This window comes from Dipodomys spectabilis, unplaced genomic scaffold (assembly GCF_019054845.1).
Source record: "Dipodomys spectabilis isolate Male_0828 unplaced genomic scaffold, ASM1905484v1 ptg000071l, whole genome shotgun sequence".
Taxonomy (NCBI): Eukaryota; Metazoa; Chordata; class Mammalia; order Rodentia; family Heteromyidae; genus Dipodomys; species Dipodomys spectabilis.
Window position 1 is genome coordinate 1,751,251 of NW_024870748.1, and position 24,972 is coordinate 1,776,222.

At 37.0% G+C, this 24,972-nt stretch overlaps 1 protein-coding gene across 1 annotated transcript in view; it reads left to right on the forward strand.

The window, feature by feature from the left end:
* Positions 1–24,643, forward strand: part of Gria3 (glutamate ionotropic receptor AMPA type subunit 3) — a 261,812-nt gene extending 237,169 nt beyond the window's left edge. The window contains exons 13-15 of the mRNA XM_042682411.1: positions 14,581–14,695; positions 17,230–17,477; positions 22,467–24,643. Of these exons, the coding sequence (XP_042538345.1) occupies positions 14,581–14,695; positions 17,230–17,475 (361 nt within the window). The 3' untranslated portion in view covers positions 17,476–17,477; positions 22,467–24,643. The remainder of the gene's footprint in view (positions 1–14,580; positions 14,696–17,229; positions 17,478–22,466) is intronic.
* The last annotated feature ends 329 nt before the right edge of the window (positions 24,644–24,972 follow it).

Consider the following 24,972-nt stretch of genomic DNA (forward strand, 5'->3'; position numbering starts at 1 on the left):
GCTTTCAAGAACCCAAGGCTTTCCTGAGATTCCCCACTTGTCTCATTTGAGTAGTGTGAGGACTCAGTTCCATCTACTAAAAAGTCCAGGATATAATCAGTTTGTTTTCTCTACAATATGCTCAAAGAGTTTGGCTGATTGCACAGGGATGATTTCTTCAATTATGTGTATGAGTGATGACATGATGTTCTCTATATGTGATGGCCCATTTAAGCAGGCCCCACTTAACTTGAAAACCTAATAACAATATCAATTTCAAGTTAAATGGGGTCTTTCTTTAATAGGTTACCACATACAGAGACTTTGCAAAGACTTGTTGTGTATTTAACCAAGTGCGTCACCTTACTGTGATACTAAGTGTGTGTAAATTCCTGATTTGGCTTCTCCTTAGCCATGTTCTTGGTTCAGGTAGGTCTGATTGTTATCCAGGCTGCCATCATGAGAAAACCCATCTTACTTGGCATTGCTTTGGTTCCTAAAACTCTTCTGGGCTAGAATGAATGAATAATCATCAACCAAGCAACAAGAAATAGAGACTCAGAAGCCAAGATATCAAGTCATGGAAAGACATATTGGGTAAGTACAGGAGAGGACCTGAAAACAGAATCCTCCGTGACCCGAGGGGCATAAGAATGATATTGAAGCATGTGATGTCACCTCTTGTACAACCAAGATACCATGGGCATCTTAAGGTGAAGAAAAGTGTTTCCCAACCACACAGCAACAGACAGGCAAGCCAAAAACTTTTCTCCTTCAGACACAATGATTGTACCTCTGCTTCTCTCTTCCCCTCTCCATCCCTCAGGATCCTGGCAAAACAAGTTAGTTTGCCAGTCTTCAGTAGCCTATATTTGGAAACATTGATCCAGAGCACTTCCAAAGAACTAAATTTAAATACAACTGACTTCAGCTTATAATCTTACCAGGCATTGGCATGACCTTCTATTGTAAAACCTTGATTAACGAGAACTCACCCAACTAGTACCCCAACTTTGCCCCCCTTTCAGAACTTCACATTGATGAGACAGCATCAGTAGTACCCAAAAAGAAGACCTCAAGGAATTGATTTTTTAAATAATTTTCCAAGACATAACCTGTGGTTAAGTCACATTCAGCTGGCTCTGCTATAACTTCTCTCCATCTGGATTGACCCTCAGACATTAGAGGCTGCTTCCCTGGGGCAAGAAAATGGATACAAGCATTTTAAGAAAACATGTTGCTAGCCAAGAATGAAACAAAATGAGAATTCTTATTGAAAATTCCATTCATCCCTTATGGATTCCAATTAATCAAGGTTTTACTATGTGTACAAAGCAGTAATTTCCTTTCCTACCAATGTGAACTGATGACATTGACAATTTAGCCAAGGTTTGGGGTTATTTGATTGTTTTTTACAATGACTAATGTGATACCCCAAGTATTTAGCACCTTCTTCCTGGTCTTTTTCTCATGATATTAAGCAGGCCACCAAGAACCTAACTGTATCACTGAAGTAAATGGCAAAAAGAAAATTGAGTTGGATTGGCTACATTGCTCTCAGGAACTCATCATGCATATTCAGCATGGTTTAAAAGGCGCCATGGACTGTATCAAGATGACTTTAAATAATCCACATGATGCAAGTGCCCAGAAGTTTTCAAATAACTAAACGTTTGATGTTAGATAAATTAAAAAATTGCATGTATTGGGCTGAAATTTTACCTTTCACCTAGATGTTTTGGTATCATGAAGACCCCAAAACTTTATTCCAGCTATTTGCTAATTACAGCCATCAATCAAGCTCTTTTTTTTCCTCAGCTAGTACTGCCTCAAAGTTGTCTTAAAACAACTAACTTTGTTGCCAGATCACAATTTCCAGATTATCTGAATTTTGATATGCAAATATAAATTACTTTAATAGATCCTACATGTTTCAAACTTCTTTGACTATAGTGCTACCTTGTAGGAATCTTTTCAAATCATTTTTCTTGATCATTCCTTCAGCCAACCTTTTGAAATGTGTCAACCCCTTTCTCAACTATGGATAATATTTTTTATCAAGTCTGTGTGCATCCAACGCATATTGTATGCATGGATTACCAAGGAGCTTGCCTTTATCTTCTTCCTTCTTGCTATCCACTGTTCTCTGAGAGTGAGCAAGAAAGGGGGCAAGAAATGAACTTGACTTGTCCACCACTAGTTAGTGATGATGCTAAACCCAAATCAGTAAGGAGGAAGAATTGGTAATGAAGCCTCCTTAAGTTGAAGCTCTATAATCAATCATTTCTGATAAACTAGACAGGGGCTAGTTTATAAATTAACTTTACATTTTTAGGGATAGGGACAAGAGAAGTTTGTTAAGTAAATGAAGAGTTTAGACTAGATTGTCAATTCACTTTTTCCTTAAGAGAACAAACCCTGTTAAATTTAATGGAAACACTTATTAGATAATAATATTCTTTATAAATCTGCTAAAATAGTTCTCACAAGGAGCTCTACTAAGGCAATACTTTATAGACACTTTGAATTACAAAATAGTTAAAATCATAAAAGGATCATTCTTCAGGCTTATTTTGTAATTCAACTCTTTACTTATTCAATCTATCCCCTCTATTAGTCCAAATCAATGAAATTTTACAATACTAACAAAATGGCTTGATAATTATACTTCTTTATTTTATCCCATCCCAAGTTAGCATGACAATTGACTATTGAACATAGCGTTATTTTACAGAGACAGAGCGACCCAGACATAATGGTGACTTTGAAAAGGTCATACAGCTAATGCTGTCACAAATCTCTGCGGCCTTTCAGGGTCACCTCTTGTGATAAAATTGCAGGATGGCAATTCATTGCATCTACCCAGTCAGTGAGCAATGTGAATCTGATTGCATGTGATATGTTTCCATAAGAATCAGGCTTGTTCTCAACTACTTTGGTTAGTAGGCAAATGGCATATTTAAGTCATTCCAGTTCTCAGTGCTGATTACTAAAAATGACAATAACCCACAAACATGGCATTTGCAAGTACCTTTGCTTTTTCAGAAATGTTTTCACACCTATTATCTCTGAAACCACAAGAGGAAGAAATACCTGTAGTATTTATTTCTCTGTCTCCCTCCTGCAATGTTTAAATAATGATAAATTAGCAATTGTGTTAAACTGTTGACTTTTTCTCTCTGGCATGAGACATTCTACATTCTATGCCCATTCTAGAAATCCAGCATCCTATGCAAAAGTAAAAATTAAAAAAACAGCAACTCTGAAGGCTGTTGTAAATGTACACATGCTTAAACTAATGTAATAGATATTGTATTTATTTTTTATGTAAGGAATTAAGGACAGGTCAGTCACTGAGGCAACCTCTGTACCAGACCTACAAGCTAAACCTCAAACATTGTTTATCTTTACCAATTTACCAAACTTAGGCTAATGAAGCAAAACATATCATCTGTCCTTAATAGACTATTAATGTATAACAAAGGTTGGAAATTCAACCTGTGATTTGGAGATTTTAACTTGCAAATCACACTTTTGTGTTAGTGTTTATTACAATCGGTCTGCAAGTGCTGTGATTAGCTCAGTAAACTATAATCAGGTTCCAGGGGCTCATACCTATAATTCTAGTTACTTAAGAGTTTGAGAACTGAGGGTCCCAGTTTGAAACCAGCCAGGGCCAGAAAGTCCATGAGACTCTTATCTCCAACTAACCCACCAAAAAGCTGGAAGTGGAGCTGTAGCTCAAGTGGTAAAGTGACAGCCTTGAGCAAAAAGGGTAAGGGAAAGCACCAGGTTTTGTGTTCAAACCCCAGGACTAGCACAAAAAATGTCAACAAACTTATCAATAACAAACCCAGATAATCAGGGGCTGTGTGACATAACTATTGAAACTTTGCTGTAAACCACAGCAGAATGGAAACTCAGCTGATGAGCCTCTTTCCACAGCTATCACCCTCAAAAGGTTTACATTTTTCTTATCATCCATCCATTCAGTTCATTCCCTTAATCTTATGTAAAGGGTATAAGCTTAGGTTTCCCATCTTGCTTTACCTTACTAGAAGAAATAAATTCAGTTAATTCAGCACTTGTGATTAGATAACAAATTATTACAAACATTAACGTACCTGGCCCTACATTTGTACCTGGTTTTAATAGGGACTTAAATCCACTTCCAATGTCAGTATTTTCTGAGGTGAAAAAAAACAATGTCAGTATTTTCCGAGGTGAAAAGCAACACATACTGTATTGCTTTAATGAATACTGAACAGAATATTTAAGTAGGACCATTCTGGGCTTATTAACTACAATGAAATTTTTACAGTGAGGGAATTGCCTTAACTTGTAAAGTGTACGGAAAAGTAAAAACAAGGAAGCAACATTCAGATAAACTTCCTACTTAAATAAATGATAGAATCATTATGACTTTAAAGACTATTGAAAAGAAATGCAGTTGAAATACACAGGAGCAAGAAGAAATTGATCAATGTGATAACATTGGGCAAAACCTAGGGAATTATTTTAATAGATTCAAAAATTGTCTGCAATTAAAATTACGTGTGTTTCCTCTGATATGGGTACTGTTGTAGTACCTTAAAAGTTTGTTCTCTTAAGAAATTCAAACATCTTCCTCCTCCCTATCCCTAACAATGTATTTTTAATTCCAATGTATTTTCTTAGGAAGTCTTTTATTCAAATATAGCAAAACATGATTCTTTTAGACAGCCTGTTTCCAAATTCCCTCAGCTCCTAGTTGGCATTACATATAGGAATGAGGTTGCAACTGTATTTCCTGTGGGCATAAACGAGATCTTCAGGTTTTTATGTATTTTTCTTTCCTCTTCCTCCTCCTCCTCCTCCTCCTCCTCCTCCTCCTCCTCCTCCTCCTCCTCCTCCTCCTCCTCCTCCTCCTCCTCCTCCTCCTCCTCCTCCTCCTCCTCCTCCTCCTCCTCTTGTTCCTCTTCTTCTTCTTCCTCTTCTTCTTCTTCTTCTTCTTCTTCTTCTTCTTCTTCTTCTTCTTCTTCTTCTTCTTCTTCTTCTTCTTCTTCTTCTTCTTCTTCTTCTTCTTCATTTGTCTACAATTCTCTTCTACTATACCACCATCTCTTAATCACTTCTCTTCACACCCAGAATTTTTTTTGACATTCTTGGGCCTTAGGTAATGGATATGAATCTGCATCTACCTTTCCCTGCAACAAAATGGACCTTGTACTGGCAGGAGCCATTCCTCAAGGTAGACATTTTGGATATACAGAGTTAAGATGGATCACAATGACTATTTGACACTGTTACATGTGTAGGCAAGAACCATTACAGATTGATGGCACTTCCTGGGCCTAGCAGAAGTTCCTGTGACTCCCCAACACTCTGGTTTGAGATCAAGGAGTAGGGTGAGTATATTATGCTCTTCGTTGGTTTGCATGTTTCTGTGCTGATACTGCCTCCTGGAAGTATGAAGAAACTGACAGTTTTCTTCCCTGGTAGTGACTAAATGTGCTCCTTGAACTTACTCAGGTCTTTCTCCCAAGAACACATCCTCATTTTCTCTCAAATGGCTGCTTCAATCAAAGGATACATTTCCTTAAGAACTGAACCAGTACAGTGGCTGCCAAAACCATTGATTTTGCCAAATGGTGTTAAGGAATAAGTTCTACCACCGGAAAAAATGTAATCCAGAAAGAAAATATTCCTAATTATTCATTCTTTGATTTTTTTAATTGACTGTGTGGCCTTAACATTTCTATGATTAGGACATGGTTGTTCGTCTTTGGTGTTATCCTGATAAAATGAATGTGTTTCTTATTGACAAATACTGACCAAATGTCCAACATCAGAGGAACAGAAAGAGCAGAAGTAGTGAAAAGCCTGAAGGTAAGAATGCTGTTATGCAATGGTCAAGAGGAAAGACTTCGTTGCATTGACAAAGATTGAAATGGTGCATATCAGTTCTTTTTCTGCCCCTCGAAGACCAAATCATTTGGTTTCATTTCACTTGGAGAGGTTATAGGACCACAGTGTCTGAAAGGTAGGACAGCCATGGAAAAGGAGCAAGAAAGATTTGATGTGACTGAAATATTTGGTTAAGGTGGGAGTTTGGGTTGGTGGAGCTGGGAGGGGGGAAAATTTTCTCTTATGGAGAGCAATTGAAATTCATTCTCTTTTGACTTTTTAGAGAGCGGTATAGCATTTGGCCCTTGGCACATTAGGTTGATACTCATTGGTCAGAGGTGGCAAAAATGTGGTCCAAGTACTGGACTTATCTTTTTGCTTAATTTTATCTGGCACTGAAGCAAATATGTCTCAAAACCTAGACTTAATGCAATAGCATACTTTGCTTTTAAACACAGTCACGTATATACACATATATATGCTATATGCATATGTATATATGCATACATATACACACTCTACATATATGTGTATGTATACACACAGAAACACACATACACCATAAGACTACTAGAATGTCCTATCTAGCATCACTGCTAGGAGTGCAGGTGTAAAGTGTGGATGATAGAATGTATGCCAGAAGAGGGTGCTATATACCATTGACATGACAATCAATAGCCAACTTTCAGAACTGATTATAGACACAATTTGTTACAGTCTACAGTTGAATATAAGTTATGTCTGATTGTTTGTCCATGATTTATGCTAAGAAATAACTATTAGAGGGAAAAAAAGAAGATGGTGCTCTCCATGAAACACCAATACATCTTTTGCCTAGATTCAAGGGAAGGAGCTAGATTGTCTTCAGAAACACTCATTACCTCAATTTCTAATAAACTCAAGTAATACATATGTACAACATTAGGGACTGAAAGCTGTGGCCTAATATTTTCAGAAAGATACCTTCAGAATACTAAACATCTCAGTTTGTAACCTCTGTTGGTGCCATTGAAATGAATTTTAAAACCCACATTTACATATAATAAAACTATCAAATTTGATAGCTTGCATTTTTAATAGATGTTAAAAATAGATTTCTCTTTTTTAAGTTAATTTACTTTATAGTTATCATAAATATACTCAAGTTATCATAAGTTATCATAAGTTATCATAAGTTATACATAAGTTATCATAAATATACTCAAGTAATGAGTATATTTCCTTTCATACAGTATCTTCTCTTCCCTCAGTCTCTTCCAGAAAAGTAGAATTTTCAAATAATTCATACCAATTACATTTTTTGGAAGATACCTATGTCAACACTTTAACCCAAATTGATATATTCAGCATAGTGTCTCCCTTGATCCCATTTTCTCTGTTAAAGACAAACTGGATAACAAATATTCCCAGAAAAAATAAGCTAAATGAAATAACTCAAAACCAGTAATGAATTTGAATTTCCATTCTAGAGGCAGATGCTGGACAAAGGTCTATTCTGGCAGAGATCTATCAGAGAAATTAATAACCTGTGGGCTATTTCTTTCAATTTAAAAGCACATCATATGGAAATGTCACTGACTTTACCCACATATCACTAAGTTGCTTCTGGGGCTGCTATGTTAGCAACAACAACTCATCAGAAGGTTTCAGTCACTATCATTGGTAGGCCCTTAGTAAAATGACCCATAATTTTCAACTCCAAATGTTATATGTATGCATTATTGAATTAGTTCTTTGCAATTACCTTAAATTCTGATCCAATTAGAAAGATGTTAAATAGGTATAAGCTACATTTGTGAACTACATGGTTATAATACTCTCTCAGAGATGGTTTAACAGCCAGCCATTGTAAATTCTGCAAATCATTGTACCCACCTTTGTAGAATAAGAATCATTTGGGTGGCTAGTGCCTAGTGACACCCGTGGCTATATGTGCACCTGTTCCCAGGGTGTGGAGAAAGCGGAGGCTAAGACTGAAATTGTTTAAGCCCTCATTCTCCTGCCATCCTCCATATAAAAACTTTGAAAAGAATAGGATAGTGTCTTTTTGTTTATCTCAAGACACCAGCACATGGCTTCCAACAGCTGCCAATAGGTAGATAAATTTTTTGACTGCCCACATTTCAAATGTCAGAAAATAATGTGAAGGACCACATAGAAAATTCTATCATTTGACAAAGATTCTTCTCTTGCGCCATCATTAATTGGCTTCAACTAAATAAAGACCAACCTGCGCAGAGATGTCTGTGCCTGCTTACACATGCCTGTTATATTATGAGCACTGCTCAGGCTTCTCCAGAAAAGCTTGGCATGAATGACTGAGAAAAGGTGACTTATTACCATGTGAGTGATTAAGAAAGGCAACTTGTTATTATGAAAAACAGACATACTTTTAGTTTAAAAAGTCAGGGAGTAGAGGATGACTATTTTTCCCTCCATTGGGTTGAAGATACTTCTGAAAAATTCAAGTAAGCACTAGATAGGAAGAAGCAAGTGTTGGTAACTTGAAACAAGATTTTGCAAGTAGGATAGGAAGAAGGAAGAACTTCCTGCTTGGGTTGGGAACAATTTTATTCAAATTTCTTTTACTTCTCTGTGATCTTATTTTTCTCTCTAACTTACATATTTATACATACACCTATCCCTCCTAAGAGCACAGTTGAAGATCTTCTGTAATCATGAATTAAACAAGCATTTATTTGATGTTTAGATGTCACTACTCAGAAAGGAGATGAACATATTAAAAGTAGACTATATCTCACAGTCTCTCAGGTAGATAAATCATACTAGATTTATCTGAATTCCTATATTTTTCAGGCTGATAGCCATGTTAGTAGTATAAATTCTTATCTTGACCCTTCCAGGATCACCAGATTATTTAGAAGAATCAAATGGGCAATTGATCCACAAACTAAACTGTTGGAACCCAACTTTGTTTCAAGCAACTTTATCTAAGCATTTTCTGAAATCAGAATTTTTAAATAAATTATGATGCTCTTTCAGAATACATAAACTCTTGTTTTGGTTTTTACATAAACAATATCTACCTTTATCGAAAAACAACAACAATGGCATTCTTACCCTAAAGTTCTCTTTTTATAGAAAGGTTTCCATCATTGAAATAGCATTGATTCTTTGAAATGGCTAGTTGGTATATTCCAGCAATGGAGCCGAGAATCTAGACAGCCATCACCCGGAGAAGAGCACAGATTTTGTAGCTGAGTTGTTGCCAGATATGGATGGCAGAGATAAGAAGAAATTTGTATTAACTAGTAATGTTTTCTTCAAAAAATAAAAATAGCTAAGTCCTTTACATTTCAATATTATTTCTACATTAAAAACTAAACAATTGTCACTCCATCACTAACCCTCACATTTAGAATCTACATGCTGACATGACTACCTAGTTCATATTGGCTCAGCTCTCACTATCTATTCAACAATCACATGAATTTTTATGATTTGCATGCCATTGAACATATTCTTCTTAGGGAAACTTTATATTCTTCCCCTACCTATAAACGTGTTTAAACAAAATAGAATGAAGAGTTATAGTGTGTAAATAATCTTCATTCTCATTTCTAAGGAAGATTTGTATTTCAACAAAGCATTTTACTCAAACTTAAACATGTGAATGTTCTCACAGTAAAATTTCAGGTATTGGTAAAGAAAATATGTTTGACAGGGGGACATTCGTAGATCCTTTGAAATTCTATCCTAAAGCCCTTGTATTTTTTTCTCTTAGTATAGTGACCCATGTATTTGTCTTATGAGGGCTCTACTCACCAAAAACTTCTAGCAAGCCCCTCAAAGAGATAATACTTGACTAATTTCCATGATAGAAATCTGACCTACTTTGTTTAATTCTTTCTGTTCTCTATTGAGGTGAGTACAATAAATATTTCTGACTTATAATTCTCTCAGGTATCAGTTAAGGGCCTGCAGTAATTGCTTGAAACATTACCCTGGCGACATATTGCTTCATCACAGTGAAAGGCCCCAGCTGCAAAATATGCCCTTCCTAGGTTGATAGTTATTTGGAGAATGGTGGTCCCTGAAGAAAAGAATCATTATGGATATATAAGGCTGAAGAACTGGAGAAAGCACACTATAGCATGAATGAATATTAATGTTCTATCTGGCCTACCCCATAACTTACTACACAAATATGAACAAATTTGTTCAATCCATCCATGCTTCAAAATCTCTATTGATAAAGTAGAGACCATAAATCTACCTTTTGGGGGTGATCACTAAACATAAACCATAATAACAATAATTAATATGATCACATGAAGGTACTAGGCTGAAAAATAAAAGATGTTTCTTGAGAAAAGTATCTAAGCTGAGATAAACATACATAGCCAGGATCCTTGCCTATGAGAAGCACACAAATTAGTAGAAGTTATAAAACATGGGCAGAAACAATAAGGCAGAAACAATAAAAGATGGTATGGGAAAGAGAAGACATTAGAAGGAGAAGCAAAAATGGCTTCCTGCAAATAGTGACATTTAGAATGACCAAATATCCACCTAATTCCCTTTTCTTTAAAGTACTATACTTCAAAATGTGTGTGTGTATGTGTGTGTGTGTGTGTGTGTGTGTGTGTGTGTGTATGTGTGTGTGTGTGTAGGAGAGAGTTGATTGGCTTTCACTTGACAATGCATCCAATAAGGTACAGAGAGAGAAAAACCTATGTAGATTTTTTTTTCTAAAGCAGGGGGTAACAATGCTCAAGAGGAAATGTACTTAGTACCTTATTTATGTAACTGTAAGCCCTCTGTACAGTATCTTTACAATAAAAAATATTTTGAAAAAGATTTGGTAGAAAAATGGTGAAAAACACCAAATTCAACGTGTTTAAATGATGCAACAAACAAGCAACCACATAAAAATTTCCCAGTCAAAAAAAAAAGTAAGGTTTTATTTCACTGCCACATTGGAAATTGAGTCTATCCCACTACTGTGGAGTTCTGAAAGATTTAGCTTTTAAAGTGTTCTTTCCTTGGCAGCAATCCTAACCTTGTTAAATGGCATTATCTGCGATTTCTGATTGGAGCTTCAAGTTCCTTAGGTACGCTACTGCTTGAAATGTTTGTTTTCGTTCCCCATGTTTTTTAGAAGTTATCAAAAGCACATTGGTTCCCTGCCAATTTTCATAAACTCTAGTTTTCTCCAAAGGTTAATCTCCTAATAGTGTGTCACTTGTCAGGGTTCTCTTGTGTCCTAGGATAGCTATGAAGAGATCTAGATGCCTGAGGCCAGGTTTCTCAACCTCAGCATATTTGACTTATCTTCTACTAAATAGGATGTTTAGCACTATCTCTAGTCTCTACTCACCAGATGCCTGCAACATTGTCCCACCTAGTTGTGACAAAAAATAATTCTAGACATTGCTAAATGTTACCTGGAGTATACATAGCCCTCCCTCCTCTAGCTGAGAACTCTTTCTCCATGGTAACCTGCATTGTGACTGTGGAGGCCATGACAGTGAAAAGCAGCTACTCACCATTCACAGAAAGGCACTGGATGGCCTAAAGAAGGGAGAGGCCATTTATCGGAAAGATATGGAATTGCTCACATATTAATGCTGAGTTTTAGGCAAGCATGTGTGGTAGCAGCTGAGATCAGACCCGTGACAAAAGAAAAAGATTTCCCTCCTCCAAAATCTGTGCTTCTTAAACTTTGTCATTCCAAGACTCTTTCATACTCTTCAAAGTTATTAGGAATCCAAGAAAGCTTTTGTTTATGTGTGTTATATCTATTAATATTCACAAAATCACAAATTAAAGCTGAAGAATTTTAAATGCTGTATTCATTAGTTTAGAATATAAACTTAGTAGGTTAGCATACATATTATACTTGTATGAAAAGAATTACATTTTTTCCAAGGCAAAAATGAAAATGAGAAGAGTGATGCTGTCCTATTTCACTGCAAAGCTCTTTAATATCTGGCTTAATGTAAGAGAATTCTATCTTCATTTGTTTCTTCCTTCAATCTATGGTGATTTTTACATATCATGTAACCTCTAGGAAATTCTACTGTGCAATGGGAGAGAGTAATGGTAAAAAATAGCAAGTAATATCTTAGAATTACTCTAAAACTTTTTGACTTCACAAACTGACTAAAGGGCTTCAAGGATCCACCTTGGGTCCCTGAACCACACTTTGGAGAACTGCTCCTCTAAATTAACATGCAACACTTTCATCAGTCTATCTCACATAAAGGCTGGCAAATATCTTTACAAACCAGAATCTCTAAGAGGCCCTTTTGCAATAAAAAGGGGAAGCATAGAATGGAGGTGTGGTCCTGATTAGTTCAGGTCACCCCTATGTCACTTGAAAACATTTTCCCCTACACCCTGAGACAACTTCAACATTGCTGTCTCACACCGGTGCCTGGCTTAAAGTTTAGTATTAGGGAACAAGTAGCAGTAACATAATAAGTAATAGGAGAAGAAAGAAAAAGACACAATTAGTGGAGAGTAGGGGAGAAAGCAGTTCCAACATTGCTCTCAGGGCTACAGATGACCTTCTTCTCCTTTAAAAGAATTCTAACATTCAGCTGAGCACTGGTAACTGTAATCCTAACTACTCAGGATGCTGAAATCTCAGACAGCCTAGGCAGAAAAGTCTATGAGACTCTTATCCCCAATTAATCACCAAAAAAGCTGTAAGTGGAGCTGTGGCTCAAGTGGTAGAATGCTGAACTTGAACACAAAAGCTTAGGGACAATCCTAGACCCAGAGTTCAAGCCCGAGGACAGGCAAAAAAAAATCTAACATTTAACTTGCACAGCTAGTACATTACAGAGACTCCCAAGTTTTGAATGTCTTTTTGTTGCTTCATATTCTAAGCATTTGAGTAATCTTGGATTTGGGGTATTGATGGAAGTAACTTATATAAAGCATAAAAGGACCTCAATTGCCTTGTGAGATACACAATGCAGATATTCTGGCTACAGGCCCTGCAACTAACCAAGAAAGCGTCACCCGCTCGGCCACATAAAGTTTATAGTTTTCCAAAGCTCAAGTACCCTGAAATTGCATATTATTTTAAAATGGTGATACCTATCTCAGGCTATCTCAAGATAACATAGCCCCTCTGCACTCAACAGCAAAGGAGGGGAAGAAAGGAAGTAGACTTTGGATATGATACCAGCCACGTATTTATGTCTACAGGAAGTCCAGATGGCAACTGGCTGTGTTAATACATACAGTATATCCAAAATAAATTAAGAAATTTTGTGATAGATCCATGGTTTGGTTACCTAAATTTGTGTGATCACCTCCATTTAAGGAAGTGATAGACCAATGTGTACTTCTATCAACAATTTTATTCACATGAATTCAACACAGTTTATCATCTCCCAATAGAATTATGCCACCCTCTCTGGACAATGTATTTTACTTATTAGAAATTTTTCATTTAAAATTCAATAGATCCAAAGTAGTACATGCCTGAAATTTTAGCATTGGAGAGGTAGAAGGAAAACAACCTTGAGTTCAAGACCAGCTTGGGCTGAATAAAACATTCAAGGCCAGGCTAAACCACCTAGGGAGAGCTTGTCTCAAAAACCTTTGAGACAAAAACAAAACAAACAATAAAATAAATTCAATAGCTCTAAAAAGAAAGATAATGGTCATTTATTCCTATTTTACAGCTAAAGAGAATCTCTCAGAAAAAAAAAATATCCTATGATTAGTAGGTTTTCACATTTTTGCCCCATAACTCCAAATACAGTTCTTATACTTTAATTAGTGAAGGATCAAAGAAATGGAGCAGTGGCCAACCTCTTGGGAATATATGATTCTCCAAGTCTTATTTTAATAGAACATCTTACCTATTGCTCTAGAGTGCTACCCAACAATAGCAAAGTCAGTTTGCCACTTTACATCATGACATATTAATATTACATTTTGAAGCAATCTAGCCCATTGGTTGACCAGAAACACTTTAGAGAGAGAAGCAGTCAGTAACTCAAAAACCATCCACAGACCATTTTGTCCATAGTAAAAAAATACTCCACTTATCCAAAACTGAGAGGTTTACATCATTCCTTTAATACTAAGACCAGTTTGTGTATAAGAATTTAGAATGCATGCTTGTGAGGTGAGGATATGTATGTAGTATGATTGATTCTTTCAGAGATCATTGTTCTGTCTGGGAAACAAATATGTATAATTAGGGACAATTACTCAGAAAGCATGTTATTGATGTAGGGTCTATATTCTGTTCAGATTCATTTGTCTCTGTCCACAATACAAGAAAAAAATGCTTCCCTTTCTGGCTCCTCCCCTTACTATCTCCCCTATATAACTTTCTTTCTGTCTGGAAGTACAATAAGACACCCGGTTAGATCAAACCTAACACACCTCCATCACAACGTTACTACAAGCTGCCGTCGATTGTCAGGTGAGGAGAGACCCTCCTCACCACACACAGCCCATCTGAGGAGTGCCTTTTTTTTCTATCCTCATTATTTAACAGTGTGTGCCGATTACTCAAAGCGATATGGGCAGGCCCTGGTAAATATAGCGTTGCTGTAGTGTTAACTTTTTATAAGGTAATGCTCAGGTTGCCTGCAGTGTCTAAAATTACTCTGTGGCCAGGGCCCCCTGCTTTATCGCTTTCTATAGTTTTAAAATAGTTTGAAGCTTGAATAACATAAAATAACATAATATAATGTTATTTATGTTATTTCCCACGTGAAGAACGCCTGTAAACCTTGCAGTATTGAAACTCAGTGAACAAGGCATCTTAGACAAGCTGAAAAACAAATGGTGGTACGATAAGGGGGAATGTGGAGCCAAGGATTCCGGGAGTAAGGTCAGTCGCTGAAGGTCTTTTTGTACTGATTAGCAATCACATTTTGACCCATTGTTTATTTTCTAACCCCAAATGGCTTTCCCTCCCAACACACACTCCCTGACACAGTGGGACCCCTTTATAACACCAGCACTAAAGACATCAGGCAAATGGCTGCCTCAGAAGCCTCTATATGACATCAATCATGGACTCTATGGAGCTGTTGTTATTATTAGGGAATTCAATCTGGCCTACTGCATATAAAATGCTATAAAATACTGAGCTGTGTTATAAAGAGGTTTTACTGTATTTCACATTTTAAAAGTTCAAAGAGAAAATATAACAATAGCCAAAAGAAAAGATCCAGTTGTGACAGTACTTTTTCTTAGCCTCTTACAGTGTCAGAGACTCATTAGTTGTAAATACCTTTGGTTCTTAATATATTATTTATATCATCTGAAAAAAAAACAATTGAATTAACAAAGACTGGTCTCTGTAAACAGAATGATTAGCTCCCTCCCAGCTGTCACATTGAATCCAGCATCTGTTTGGATCTCAAATCTTATTAATTCTGTCACATTTCTCTCTTCCAAAGGTGTCATTTGAATCTCTGTACGTAATACTTTTAAATTTTAGTCGCATGCTCCTTAAGGGTACACATTATCAGGATAACATCACATCGATAAGCATGAAACACTCTTCCCCGCCTCCTTCCTGCCCCCTTCACTCCCCTAAGAAAGTTCTTTTTAGTTTCAAGTTTTGCCTTTTCCTTTTTTTGAACTAATATTGTGGTATCAGTTAATCATTTCATGAAATGCCACTCATTTTCCCCGTGCAGTGAACCATTTTGCTACTGTTTTCTACATCCCAAAGCAGGGAATTCTCTGTTGGGAAACTTAAACACATAGAATTCAGTCCTGTTGTATGAGTTATGGTGAAGGACCTTTTCCCCCTTTGGATGCCATGTATATATACGAATACGATGACAGAGGGAGGGTTAATGAAACTGGTCCATGTCCTAATGGGCTATGGAATATCCTTGTGGTTAGCCTCACCAGTCTCCCTTATCAGATAATCTAACATTTCTCTGATCTAGCTGTCATTCATCCTAGAAGATTAATGATTGGCAAGGCTGTTGTGGACATAACATATACCCACACTTCCTCCCTAAATGCAATTTAATTTCAATTAGCCTTTTTATTAAGGCAAAACAAATCAAGGGTGGCTCCTATGAAAATAGGATCAGAAAGACATGGCCATACTCTCTTTCATTATTTTTAATATACCAGGGATAGCTTGACCTTAGTATTGAAGGTCAGCACTGGCCATCATCTGCTCACTGTCTCATTTAAATAAGATGCTCCAAATCTTAACAAGTTGGGTATTCCGTTGAAATACACTCAGCAGCAAAATGGTTACAATCCTTCTAAAAAGACTACAAAATGCTATTTTATTTTATTTTATTCAAAGAAAGACTCCTGGCCCTTGGTGTGTCCTACCTAAAGGTAGGGCTCAAGACACCAACTTTTTTCTTTCCATTGTGTAGCAATTCCGTTTTTTGCTTTTCTGTCCAGGCAGATAGCTTAGTCAGATTTGTAGCTTGACCTGAAAGTCACTGACCAACTTCCTCAATTTTTCTCCCTATGTTAAATAAAAAGCTGATAATCATATTTTTTTATTATTTTCTACATCCCCTGGAGTCAAAGCTAAAAATGAGCTGGATTGTTTTTCAGCTATCAGTCTCCTGGGAAAGCTTCCTGATTTCTGTGAAGTCAAGCCAGGGCCCAATGGGTCCTCCTCACAGTATTCTCAAACTCTCAGGAAGATGAAACTGAATGGAGTCAATTCTTTGTGCTGTGCCCTTGTTACAGCAGCACAAAGACTTGCTGCCCTCATTTTGACTAGGATGAGAACTTAGCAACCAGTTCCAAAAGGGAGCAAGTTTTTAGTCACTGGGGAAATGAGCAAGGGTTAACCCTTTTTTAAACAAACCCTCATAAAGTAACTTAAAACCCAAGACTATCAGGAACCTGTAATATTTCCACCTGGTATCTTAAAGACTAGTTCTTACCAAAGTTTGTCGCAGGGATGAGAAGGGAGAAAGGGATATTGCAGGGCAGAGAGGGGAAAGAGTGCTTCAAGTTCCCAAATGAAAAGTAACATTTGTAGAGATTATGTCACAGCTCAACTCTGGAAAATGGTGTTTAATGAGGCTAGCAGAAGAAATTATGCTTGTGTTTACTCTTTTGTTCCAGTGGCCAAGTGTTATCTTACATAGCTATTGAAATCCATTTTGAGGTACAAAAGGAATGGGGGCAAAAAAGGTATTTAGATGAGAATCAAAACTGTTAACAGAAGCACAATCTACCATCTTGCTAGCCATTGTAAAACATCAGCCAGTTACCAGAATTGAGCTATTACACCAATATTACACCAATATTTAGTTGTTTTACAACTTTAGAACTATCCTATATATTGTATCCTATATATTGTATTATAATGTCCCATTGCTGTTGTTTTCCCCAAGAACTAATCGCATTGTTCATTTCTCTTAGGACAAGACCAGCGCTCTAAGCCTGAGCAATGTGGCAGGTGTTTTCTATATACTTGTCGGAGGTCTGGGGCTGGCCATGATGGTGGCTTTGATAGAATTCTGTTACAAATCACGGGCTGAGTCCAAACGCATGAAACTCACAAAGAATACCCAAAACTTTAAGCCTGCTCCTGCCACCAACACTCAGAATTATGCTACATACAGAGAAGGCTACAACGTGTATGGAACAGAAAGTGTTAAGATCTAGGGGTACGGTTAAGGTCTAGTAAACTAATCAGCCTTATATTATTTTTTTTTCCTTTTGTTCCTTACTTTGATTTAATGTTTTAAGCATTGTTTCTTTGCAACCATTCAACTCTGAAAAGAATGATTTATTTTCTTGTTATGGAATCATGCTTTTCTAATAACATAGTTGGAATTAAATTACAGTTTGTGAAAGACAGGCATGATGGCACAAACCTGAAATCCCAGTACTCTGGAGGCTGAGGCAGAAGAATCGTGAGTTCAAGACCAGTTTGAGCTAGACAGGAAGATTCTGTCTCAAAAAATAAAACAGCACAAATACTAAAGAGATCTATCAGTACTATTCAATAGAAATACACATGAACCATATATGTGAATTACATGTATAATTTTAAATGCTCTAGTAATCACATTTTAAAAAGTAAAAAAAAAGTTAATTTTAATGATGTATTTCATTGATGCCAATATCTCCAAAATTACATATTTTATACTCTTTTATCCATCTAATCTTAGAAATGCTAGCTATATTTTATACTTATGATATATCTTGACTCAACTCATACTACCTACATATCAAATATTCAATAGTCACATGAGGCTAGTACTTACTATGTCGGATAGTACAACTTGAGAAAAAGTGTTCTGGAACTAATGTTAAAATTAGAACTAGAATAATGCCCTGCCACCACAAGTAGCACAGGGAGTTGAAGTTCTCTTCAGTAAGTAGTAGAATCCTCAAACAAATTTCTTAATCTTTGAGTTTCTTTGTTGTCCCTTCTTTGAAACTGATACTCAGGTAAGTGTCTCTCAATGGACAGTCTAGGCTCCTTGCTGCTAGCCAAACACAAATTAATACTTAGGTGACCCTGATGGATATCAGGCAACTTCAAAGACAAGTTTATATTAGGATAAAATTTCCACTTTGGAAATCTTTAATATATATTTATATCATTATCATCTTCAAGTATATACGTCATCATTGGCATGCCTAACTAAAATGGAATAGAACAACTAGAAACTTCATATCCCTTGTTTAAGATGGGGGATTTTGACCTCATGAGTAAATGTGTTTGAATATCTATGAAGGCATTTATGTTCTGATCTTTGTATATTTGACATTATAGATCTAAATTCAGACAAGTTTTAAACTTGTTATCCAAAGTCTCATTCATCTTTACCATAGAAAACATGATTTTGTTGAAGGAAGTTGCTGGTTGTGCTTTCCTCTCACAGACTGCAATCTTTTGCCACAGCATCTTTAGTACAGTGAACTAACCTGCTGACAAAATGCTGGCATTGCATTGGTGAATGTTCAACCCATGGATGAATCTATAATCAGCACTCTTTGCATGCAAGCATTTAATGTCCCCCTGACTTTAGTCTTTAGGTGATATAGACCCATTAAAACTGGGAAACAGTTGGGGGTTTTTTAAGGAGTAACTTTTTTCACATGATTGATTTCAATCTAGTCAATTCCCCCAAATTTTGAGATACTGATACCCAATAAAGTAACAATACATATTAAATCAGATGTTAGCTGTCTATTCCCTCATTTGCGATAACTAACTAAAACCCAACCACACCAAATGATTTTCTCAACAACACAACTACATAGTAGTAGTTCCAGGTCTAGAATCAAGTCCTTCTGCCTCCTGTAGCTGTATTCTGTACTAAACCATGCTACTATCTTTAACCAGCCATGGCCTAGTGGTCTCCAGGAAACTTGAAATCTCAATGAGATTTTTTTGAATGGAGAGCAGATCTGAAGTCTCTGTCCTACTTAACCATAAAAAGAGTCGTGAGGAACCTTAAGAAGCCTCCATATGCTTGTCTAGTGTGCATATGTCTTGTGCATTCTACACAAGATTGATGTTAAGCCTTTCCTGCTTTCACTAGAAAAGATTATAATTTGGCTGAAGGCACATATAGCTTCCAGATTCCACCAGTCATTCGATCTGAGAATCTATGTCCCTTTTCCCCAACTACCATAGTTTCTATTGCTTATTTAAAAAAAAAACACAGAGTAGTTCACCACAAACATCAATATGCACATTAATCATGTAGGAATCTTGTAAAAAATGTGTCTTCATTCAGCAGATCTATGACAGGTCCTCAAGTTCTACATTTCCCACAAATCCAAGGGTCATGCAGGTGTTGTTGGTCCCAGCAGTGGTAATATTCTGGAGTAAATAAACTCAGATAACATAACTTAAGCAAAGAGGGGGAGGGAGATAAGAGGAAAGGAAGAAGGAAGGAAATGAATAAAAGGTAAAGGTAAAGCAAGACAAACAAAAAGATAGGGTAAGGAAAGAGAAAATAAGAGAGGGAAGGGAAGAGAGAGGAGGAAGAAAAATAGGGAGGGAACAGAACATTATAGTCCTAAAGCAGAGGCCTGAACCCTCAAGCATCAAAGCTGGGAGGAAAATTCTCAGAAATAAACTTATCACAACTCTAGCTGCTCAGCTTTTTAGTTATCTTCTGTGATCCACTTTTGTGGAGCAAATTCACGCTAATTAAGACAAAAACTTTTCATTTTAATAGACACAAATGCCAACATGGTTAAAATTTAGTTAGGTAGCACCTGGCAGCAATCTCTAGATAATAAGAAAACCTAGGAGACAGCCTCTGCAAATAAATCTGTCCTCAAGGCCTATGCAGAGTCTAGACAAGAAGAGAAAGCCTCAGGCGATGCCATTAAAATCTCACATGTGGCAGTCAAAAGATACAAAGCAGGCTGAGCAGAAAACAGAACCTCTCTATTGTCTTCAGCCAGTTGATCATGTAACATTGGGGGAATGCTGGTAACAGAAAGATGATGCTCTTCCGCCCATTCATCTTCCATTTCCCAAGAAGTTCTGAAATATCACCTAGTGACTTCTAATTTGTTACTTAGTTATTAGGCTTCTGTGTCTTTGAGTTGGCCTATTTACATCAGATTCTATTCGGGGTATAGAGCTGGAGAAGCACCGTGAGGTTTTACTTTCATTGCTAATTATCAGAGCCTGCCCTGGGGGGTTATGGTGTTAATAATTATTCAGGTGAAATGATTCAGGGCAAATCACCTGCAAGAATATTATCCAGTAAAATCTGATTGGTAAGAAGGCATCTTTAAACAATGAAGGAATCATCTTTCATATTCTATGGATAATAGTAAGGTCAGGGTTATTGAACTCATGGGACCTTGTGCCTCAGCCTCAGATCATGGTCAGCACCTACCAGGGAAAGGATGGCTTCATGACTCCCTGGTGCCTCTCTGAGTTACTGACCAACTGCTGGAAGCATGCCTCCCCCCACCCCCCCACCAAACACGCCCTGACAAATGACTGTCAAGTGCTGCAGACCCACTTCTCCAACTATAGGTAGACTCAGCTAGTTGTTCTCAGAAACAATTGCCTCATTGATGTTCAGAACTATGTCTGGATTCTTGCCTTCTTCAACAATTGTTTCTGAAATCCCACTCTTTGCAAGACTACAAAATGTCTAAAACTTGGCAAAAATATTATTCTTTTTGCTTTAAAACCATTCTATGTTGTCTCCTAGGAAATCCAAACTTTGTTCATGAAGTCTAGTTTCAAAGTGATCAATTTTCTTTCTCTACCCTATGCATAGGCATTATTTCCCTCATAATATTAGAGTTTGAACTTACAACCTTACACTTGCACCTTTCTCTGCTGGCTCTCTAATCTCCAACTGAGACAGACACACACAGAGGCAGAGATAAAGACACAGAGAGAATATTCATCTTACACTGAATGGGGACAGAATATTCTGGGCTACCACATTCTGAATAACGGAGGTGGTGATGTTCTTTCTTCTCAAGGACTTTTTTTTTAATCCCAGTGATAATACTTCTGTTATTACCATATAACCAGGGCATAGAAGTAGTGAGAGATTCGATCCTTTTCTTAGAGTCATGGAACTAGATAGGGAAATCGCAGTGTGAAGAAAGAGAAGTGGACTTTTATAACTTCCTACCACAGATACAAAACTTTTCCAAGCTAGAGAATCATTTAACTCAGGTCCTAGGGGCTCCAAGGAAGAGACTGACCACTACCATGTTAGTTTTATTCTGCCTTCCTTATGGGTCTTTGCCTTCAGGTTCACCTTTAACATTCTTCTTGCAGACACTTTTATTCCAGGACCAGTGGTAGATAATAATTATGTCATTCCTTTGAGCTAAATGCAATTTGTTTTCTCAAGAGAAAAATAAATGTTCCATTAGTGTATAGGAAAAGGAATGGGAAGGGGATGTAGTAAGCCAGAGGAGAGGACAAAAAGTGGTCCTTAAAATGAATCCCCTGCACTAGTTAATGTATCCACTAGTTAATGCTGCACCAGCAGCATCTCAATCAGGCCCAAAATGTCAGGACAAAGATCCCACGGAAGACACATACAGATTCAGAGGCATTACTGCTCTGGCCTCTTTCTGGAATGCTCTGTCTCTTTAAATTCCTTTGTACTGTTTTCAGACTTTAAAAAACTAATGTTGTAGGTATTAAGAGAAATAAGCAGTCATCTCTCTGATAATAAGCAGGAAATTTTCCCCTCACACTCAAAACAGATTTTAATTCAGTAAGCCATAAAACTCAATCCTAGGTTCTTTCTCATGGGTTTTGCCAACAGAAAACACGCTTCAGTGTATTTCTCCCAAATGTCTCTATTTGTCACTAAAAACTTTCTGGTATACCTACACCCTGAGTGATTAAAGTTTTGAGTTAAACTTCATACAATGCTTCTATATTTCTTAGTACATTGATGCATATAGTAGAGAATGATTCTAATTCAATCTATTGCATACCACTTAGATCTAGTTAAAGAATTCATAACTCTACCTATTGCCTAAAATCAGCTTACTGACTTTACTGAGCTTACAGTAATGCAAGTTGGAGAAAACAGCCATGGTTTTTATCCAACCTAGATTGAGCCATAATAAACTTCTCAATTCTCAATAGAAAGCCCTTTCGAATTTAAATCCCCCCCCACTTGCCTTTGCAGATCCCTTCCCACTGGAGGCATGAGATGAGAGGAAATCACCGAAAACATGGCTGCTTCAAGGATCCTGAGCCAGATTTCACTCTCCTTGGTGTCGGGCATGACACGAATATTGCTGATGGTGCAATGACCTTTCAATAGGAAAAACTGATTTTTTTTTCCTTCAGTGCCTTATGGAACACTCTGAGACTCGCGACAATGCAAACAAATCATCATTGAAATCTTTTTTGCTTTGCTTGAAAAAAAAATTAAAATAAAAACCAACAAAAAATGGACATGCAAGATTCCAGTATGCGAAAAAAATCGTATTTAAAAAAGTCAATTCAACAAAAGCCATTCTTTGATACCACTGCACAGTATACAAATACCATGTTCTTTAATGCACACACGCAAATTTCAAATTCCAATTCAGCAAAATAGCCCCATCTTAGCTAAAACAATTAATTCTTCTTGATTGAGAAAAAAAAAATCTGTCTCCCAATATTCAGGAAGACAGACTGGCATTTCTTCTAGGATCTGCTGACCAGATGTTTTTGGTATTTCCTGTTGGTGGTGAAGTTCTGTGTCCCCTATTTCCTTCAATGTTGCTGAAATGTGTATATCTTTAGAATGTAAATGCGACACTTAAGAAAATTCAAATGCTTTGGAAAGGGACTGAACGGTGACTTCTCTGTGTTCATGCAATGGTTTTGTGAAAATGATTTGCTATCTTCTCACATGGTAAAGGGTTTAACAGAGCTTTTGAAATTGACTCCCGTGTGTAGCAAGGGATGAGGCACTATCAGGTATACCTATCGGTGCTTTCCGAAAACGGATCCCGGGGCTTTCTAAGAAGCCTGGAATTTCAGCTCACAGATCTGTTTTTCTTGCTTCAGTGTGCATTTTAAGTCAATATTGCTGAGTATTTAGCATTGAGGTGAGGGAAATGCTGCCTATATTCCCAGACGTGTTTAGAATATCTTTCTCAGAATCAACACTGTGTTTAGCTCTGCTTTCTCTGCTAAGTATGCCTTTCAAGTGTACACCACGGAGACAGGACTGCGTTGCAAGGCGGGCCAGTGGGTTCAGACCACTCTTCTCGATTTGACTTGACTCTTGCTTGGTCTGTCTTACCAGCTGTTGCCTGTTACCACCCATGGCTCTCCGTCAGACTGCATGTGTCCTTTTCTAGTTTGCAAAGAACTAAACTGCATTCCCAAACCTATTGCTAACATGAGGGCCTCAGCATCACTCGCAGGTCCTTGCTTGGAGCAGTTTCACTACTGACTCTCAGAAGATCGCGCCGCTGCTCCATGGGCTATCAAGTAACAAATAGCATCATCAGAACAGTCAGAGGAAATAGTCTCCGCTCACTAATTACCTCCTATATAATGATGTATGCTTTCTGTAGTTCAGTAGTTTGCATTCATCAGTAACGTGCATTGGGAAGTTTCCAGACTGTAAAAACTAGGAGCTCGCCTTCATTTCCCAAGTGTGACTGACCCTTAGATGCTTAGTTGATCTGCTGCATATTTGCTCTTGTCTTCAGAAAAGAATGGAAGTCTCGTTCCAACGAAACATTTCCAGAAAAGTGTAATATAAACTTTCATTCCAAAAAATTGTGGTCATAAGCGAATAACTCACCTGTCAGATTTTAAATGGTATTGAACACAAAAGAAAGCTGTTGTGTTTCTGTTTTTGTTTTGTTTTCATGAAACTGTGATTTTCAACTTATGAATGCTATTATGTCCCAGTGTGGGAAGCTAATACTGTGTGAATACGAAGTTGTATAAAACAAACAAACCAACCTATACATAAATGTTTTCATAGGCACTGTATAAAGAGAAATGTATGTTTATTGACTCAAATCAGGTTTTCAAAGAAAAAATGTCACTGGGATAAAGAAGCGGGTAAATTGGTTTGTTATTTAAAAAAAACAAACAAACTTGCATGTTTAAAAAGATGTTGATTGCTTCAAATTTCTGCTACTAACTTCAAGCTATGGGAGTTTGACGATAAGTCACTTGAGGATTTTTTTCCAATTCTTTTCTTTTTGTTGTTTAAGCTGTACTTCAGTGAACAGAAAAATTGCCAAGCAAACTAATGGCCGTAAAAGTGTAAATTGCATGTGTGGGCATAATTACAGAGCCTCATTGCTATGAGGTATTGTACAAAGTTTTAATACATTTTGTAAATAAATTGTAAAGAAAGAATTCAGTATCTCCACTTTGTTTCAAATTCACTTGCCGGAAATGCCAAAAAGCTACTATTCACTAATTGGCTTTCCATCTGAAGCTTTGCCAATGATGTACCAATCATCTTTCTGGTAATTTTCACAAAGGATAGTTTCTTTTCCCAATTCAACAACAACCCAGTTGGGTTCAGACCCCTCATCTGAAATGAAGTCATATACCTGTACTGTGGGCCTTCCACTCCCATTCTTTGCCTCCTCCACCTTTGTGACCCTTTCTTTTCCCCCACTGGAAAAATTTTACTGCACAAAGGGCCATTGACTTAGAATAGGAAGAGA